This window comes from Camellia sinensis, chromosome 15, assembly GCF_055761805.1.
Source record: "Camellia sinensis isolate YWXY chromosome 15, ASM5576180v1, whole genome shotgun sequence".
NCBI lineage: Eukaryota > Viridiplantae > Streptophyta > Magnoliopsida > Ericales > Theaceae > Camellia > Camellia sinensis.
This window is the reverse complement of record NC_138975.1, coordinates 141,686,873-141,692,872: the sequence shown is the minus strand read 5'-3', so window position 1 is coordinate 141,692,872 and position 6,000 is coordinate 141,686,873. Positions and strand designations below refer to the sequence as shown.

General features: G+C 35.8%; 1 protein-coding gene across 2 annotated transcripts in view; it reads left to right on the top strand.

Moving 5' to 3' along the window:
* Nucleotides 1-4,751: 4,751 nt before the first annotated feature.
* LOC114289135 (uncharacterized) overlaps nucleotides 4,752-6,000 on the top strand; it is a 28,148-nt gene continuing 26,899 nt past the window's right edge. Inside the window, exons 1-3 of one of the 2 annotated variants that reach the window (XM_082907678.1) lie at nucleotides 4,752-4,909; nucleotides 5,045-5,273; nucleotides 5,377-5,503. In XM_082907678.1, coding sequence (XP_082763804.1) covers nucleotides 4,844-4,909; nucleotides 5,045-5,273; nucleotides 5,377-5,503 — 422 coding nt within the window. In that variant the 5' untranslated portion in view covers nucleotides 4,752-4,843. Of the gene's footprint in view, nucleotides 4,910-5,044; nucleotides 5,274-5,376; nucleotides 5,535-6,000 lie in introns of both variants that reach the window. The other variant, XM_082907679.1, reaches the window with a different exon arrangement.

The window sequence follows — 6,000 nt, the reverse complement described above, 5'->3', positions numbered from 1 at the left end:
AAGACATGCACTGGGGGGATAGCTGGCTGCAAAATATCTGTCTGACACTAAACATGGCCAGCCAGCCATGGAGAGGGACGATCGGCCAACCAAAAATGGCCTGCCAGCCACTTGTTGCCCAACAGTTTTTGGTTCAAAAGGGGTGCAAAGTTTAAGTTCTGAAGCTTGAAAACCAAAGCTTTTTGTTGAAGAATTTGAATGATTTGTACAGCGTAACATTTCATCATCGAGTGTTCAATATGACGCACCCAAGTCTTAAGGGCAATCAAAATAAGGTGTCTACAGAGGGTCATCTTGAAGGGCTTCAAAAGATAAATGAGAAAATGTAGCAAGCAGGGTCTAGGCTTTATACTGCTAATAAGCAATTAGAGGAACTGAAACCTGATAGAGAGCAAAATGCTGGCTTTCGAAGAGGGTAAGTTTCAATTCCTCTATTCAATTAGGATTGGGAGGAAGAGAAAGAGCAGTGGGGTCCTTTCCAAAAGAAGGTGGAAACTAAGGTTCATTCACACACTCTAGCCAGTTAGAAAAACAAAATTCTGATCTTTTAGCCAAAAGTGAGGGGCTCATTCCCAAAGCCTCAATGGGGTAAGGGGTCTTTCGCACTATTTTGGTTGACAAGGAAGTAGTATACCATGCCGAAAGCAAGTTGTCTTCGAGACAGCAAAGACGGTCGAATAGGATAGAGGGATATACCACAGAGCTACGCGAAGAGGGAGGAATTGCAGTGGGGTCATCAAATTCAACAAATTTGTGACGAATTCGCTCCCTTGTTTGAGGTTAGGTTGGTGTTGGCCAAGCATTGCAACCAGTATTTCCAGTAGAAGATAAGACAGCTTTATCCCATGCAAAAGGTTTTTGAGCAGATGAAGAACTTCCAAGATCCACTTGGGCAAGTTTTTGGTCTAAAGGCTCATATTTTGCGAAAGCCTCCATAACTTGAATAAATGGAGGAGGATAAATATGGCTAATAAATGCATGGAAGTTCTTTCGAGATGGATCATCATTGTCCAAAACCTCTTCATATGCTTGATCAATGAAAGAGACGGTTTGATTAGCCATTAGCCATCAGAGATGTATCAGTCCCTTTGTTTACATAGATAGTGGAGGTAGTGTTCAAGCACAAGGGAGAATTTAATGAAGTTCAGTGTTTCATTGCTTGGAGACAGTCACACTTCCAAGATAAATAAATTCCATGCATGTCCTAGGACGTGGGCAAAGCGCATTGACCCACTAATATTACCAAGTATTGGCTATATTAGTGCGAGGGGTAATGTTGGCTGTATATTTCGTGCAAACCTATCACAGCTTAACACGTGGATCATAAAGGGCAATTTGGAGAATAAGTAATGGTCTCCAATCATCAACAGACGTGTGGCAACTTATAGTAGTGGCAATGGATTCGCAACATATGGGAACAGTCAGGATACTCAATGTGACGTGGTCAAATGGTTGCTTATAGTTTAAATTCAAATTCATGAGGGAAACGCAACCATGAGAGTGGAAGAGTAGAAGCGAACTGTTCAAGGCCCCACTCAGTGATCATGGAGATCATTTCGACAGTTATCACCTACTTCGAGGGCTATCTTCAGAGCCTATAAATAGAAGGACTGTTGATAAACACTTCAAATTTCTAGGAGTAATTCTAAGTTAGTCTGTTACTATAATCCCCTTTGAAGCTGTGAAAGTGTAGAGGTACAATTGTAAACTTCTGTTTACTTAACGAAAGATTGATTTCTGACACTGTTGTTCTCTCTTTCTTTTATTTCACTTAGTCTTCTTAATTTTCTCCTAAAAACTAAGCCACCAATGAAGTCCTCTTCATTGAGGCTGAAAGAACTTCAAAGTAATCGCCTGACTAATTGGTTGGCATTTATTAATTTTTGTAAGGACTTATTGATCCTTGCTAGCAAGCTCAAATTACAATTCTAACCTTCGAAAGCCAAAAAAACCAACAGATGCATAACCAATACTAGAACTACTGAATATTTACCCTTGAGAGCAAAGGCAATCAAGGCCAACTTAAAAGTTGTTTGTTGGAGATTCGGAAAATAGAACTTGGTGAAGATGTACAATTTACAACCCCAATTCTTTTATTAGTAGAAGTCCTTGTTCTTTTTCTTTCTTCATCCTTTGGTGTTTTCTAAGTCTACATGATGTTCATGTTCTGTCATTGGGAGTTTTTCCCTTTGGATTAGCCAAAGATCTAGTAAATATATGCCAAGATGGAACATTGTACCATCAATCTTCAACTCTCAATTCTTTTATCCATGGAAGTCTGTTATTTCTGCACATGATTTCTTTTCTAGTTGCATCTTGTTGAGATACTCCTTTAAATTATGCAAAGATTGAAAGTTGTGTTTGGATCATGAATTTTGATAAAGATTTGGAAATTTCCTACTTTTTTTTTTTTTTGTCTTTTTTTGTTCAAATTCATGATCTAGCCTTAATAGTGTTTGTCCAAACTACAAAAATCTTTTCCTCAATGGGTTCAACTAATTGGTAGTGACATGCTTAATTGTCTCAAGGTATGTACTGGAATCCTTATGAATATTGCTAATCTATTAATAGTACTCATCCTCAATTCTTGATAAAATCAAAACATTTTAATTTTGTGTGAACTTGTTCCATTTCTTTAGTGACATTTCTACGAATATGCTACATAGAAGATGTGTGTGGCCATAAGAAATGTCTCGAAATGGAATTTATCAAAGCCAACTGTCTGTTGTAACAATGATTTCCGTAAAAGGACTCTCATCCATAGTAGTATACAATATACCTAAAGCTTGTGCATAGTTATCCTCTCGCTCATACACTTTGATGTATAAAAGCAATTGAAAGTTCACGTCAGTGGGTGTCACTCTAAGAGAAGCAAGCAATACTTGTTGATCTTGTAGAGCAATCCATGATCAACACATGTGAAAATACATGTAACAAGTCCAAACTAAAAAGTTATGCCCAAAACAAGTCAGTGACAGTCTCTCCGTATGATTGCACTTGTATTAATATACTTATATACACCAACAATTGCTCCAAAAGTTGTGGCATATTTGATCTCACAGTTTTCTATACCACTTTGTACGAATGATGAGTGTTATAGATTGTCTTCGTTGTCATTAAATTTAAGGCATTTCTTTATTTCAAAATAACAAATATCTTTTTTGGTTGCGCTATATTCTTTGACATATCAACTAACAACGATATTTTCTCCTAAGATTTCAAAATGTCGGATAATTGTGCACTCTACACAAGACATGTAATATTTAATCATCATTTGTGGGCAATTTTTTGCCCCTTAATACACAAATGGGCATCGACACTTTTTAAAATTGGTATGACTTTCAATTATTTTCTCTTGTTCTTCTATTGCCTTTATAGTAACCAACCCTTTTACAATTACGATTAAGCCTTGATTTTTACAATCACAAACTCATTTTTCTTTCCAACCATGCAGGTACATTTGATTAAGAACCAAATATTGAGGCTCGGTTTATTTTTATCTTATTCAATAGAATATAATTTGTCGTATCAAAATTGACCAAAAAATCACTTAGATCATCTCTAATCCAGACTCAAATCTTTCATCAAATTTAAATTTGATAAAAATTTGGTGAAAACGATGTTCCAACCATTTCACCAAATTGGTATTAAATAAATGGAGTCCAACTTTTTTCATCAAATTAAATGAGCGTTTAACCTTTCATCAAATCTCGTAGGTGACTGTTGGTAGAAAAATAAATTAAAATTATTTTTTTTTATTAAACCAAACCAAATCAAGCCTTAAGTCTCATAAAATGGGGGTTGGCAACAAGAATCATTCTTCTCTACTCGACTCTATCTAAGGCTATTTCGTTAGTCAAATTAAGGATATTTATATCTCTATTTACTACACTAATCCACGTCAATCTAGGTCTACTTCTTCTTCTAACACTACCATCTACCATCACTGTATCGTATCTTTTCATTACTGCTTCTGTTGGTCTTTATTGTATATGACTAAACCATCACAATCTATTCTCTCTCAACTTGTCTTCTATCAATATTATTTCTATCTATTCCCAAATATATTCATTCTTAAGGTATGTGTTTGTATTTTACCCCAAAAAAAAAAAAATATGACATTGGTTCACTATGATTTAAGTGTCCATTGCACAATATTTATTTATTTTCAGGTAATTTGGAAATGTTCAAAACAGTAAAAAGAAAAACTAAATACTGTATTTAGTTGAAAATTTTGAAAAAAAAAATTGAAAAAATATAATAAATAAATAAATAAAATATAAATAAAACATATTCACATTTTAACTAATTTAACACTTCTTCTCGTTTTTTCCTTATTAAGGGTTGGTTTGGCATAAACTAAATAATACAAAAAGTCACTATCCTATTTAAGTCGCATCATCTTATTTAAATCACATCACCTCTCTAACACATCACATCAAATCCAACCCAAATCCATTCCATATAAGTCAATAAATCAAAAAATACACTTTTTTAAAACATCCCAAACCAATCCTTAAATCGCCTAGCCAACCATGACTTAAAAGAAACAACAAACAAATAATAACGGTGCAATCCGAGGGGTTTAGACCCTCACCTCTCATCTGAGCCATCTAATTACATCAGGGGTTTACTTATTTTTGTACGAGGAAGAAAGAAGATTCACACATGGACGGTCGTGGTGTAGCTGTCATAATCCCAAAGACTGATGGTTGCTGTGAGATTAGCCTAACGGACCATTAGAAAATTCAAACTTTTTTTATTTTTATAGCCGTTACAAATCCAACTCCAACATTTCAAGCAGATCATAGTAAGTCTGTTGATTTCATTCGAAAAAGAAACAATGGGAGGGCTTAAATCAAAGAACCACTATGAAGCCATCAGAACTGCTCAAATTCTCCACAACCAAGTCCCTCTCTCTCTCTCTCTCTCTCTCTCTCTCTCTCTCTCTCTCTATATATATATATATATATAGATATATATCACTTTTTTGGGGTTTCTCTGCATTTTGATTGTGCGATTGTTGATATGAAATGAAGAACAGGCTCGATTGGCATCGATGGGATCGCGAAAGACGATCTCAGAGCTTCGATCCATGAAGAAGAGTCATGTCAGGAAATACCAAAAAGTCGATTATGGAAGCACTCCTCAGCGCCGTTCTGCTCGGTTGAATCGATTAATCGATGACTCAATCGCAACATCTGATCACATTCGATTTCGACGATCCAATCGGTTAAGAGGAACACATGGTGAACCAATTTCACCCCACAAAGGTATACATACATGTATATTTTGATTTGAACTGAGAGATGGGTTGTGTTGATTTCAAAATTGTTTTTTAGGCTCATTTCTTCTTGTTTTTGATTTGTGGGTTAGGTAAATTGGGGCTTTTTGGTAAGAGTGAAGAAATGCCGAGTAGTGAAAGGGAAGAGAAGAGGCCGGAGGTGTTGGATCGGCCTTGCGCAAGCGAAACCAGGATCAGTGTCTACCCCTCTGTTTCAAGGTTATGCTCCTTCTCTTATGTGGGTTTCAAGGTACTCTTAATTTGGTCATGCCATGTCCACTACTCTCTCTCTCTCTCTCTCTCTCTCTCTCTCTCTCGGTCAAATTTGAGTGAAACTTTGGTTAAAAAAGTTTAAGATCTTTTGAAAAATTCAAGAGCTCATCACAAAATGACCTGTTAACCAATCATTGCTCCTTGTAAAATTTCATCAGATTTGAGTAAAAAATATGACCTTTGTAAATTTGACTTATCATTTATTTGATTTGATGAAGGATTTGGGGCTCATTTTTAGCCCCTTTTCATTTGATGAAGGCTTTGAGATTTTCTTCTATAGTCTAGTTGAAGGTTGTAAACATCAGATAACTGTTCATTTTTAGCCCCTTTTCACTTCTTTTTTCCTTTGTCTTTGCTCTCTCTCTCTCTCTCTCTCTCTCTCTTTTGGGTTTGGGTTTGGGGGTGAGATCCAAAAGGAAATGACTGTTCATTTCTTGATTTAT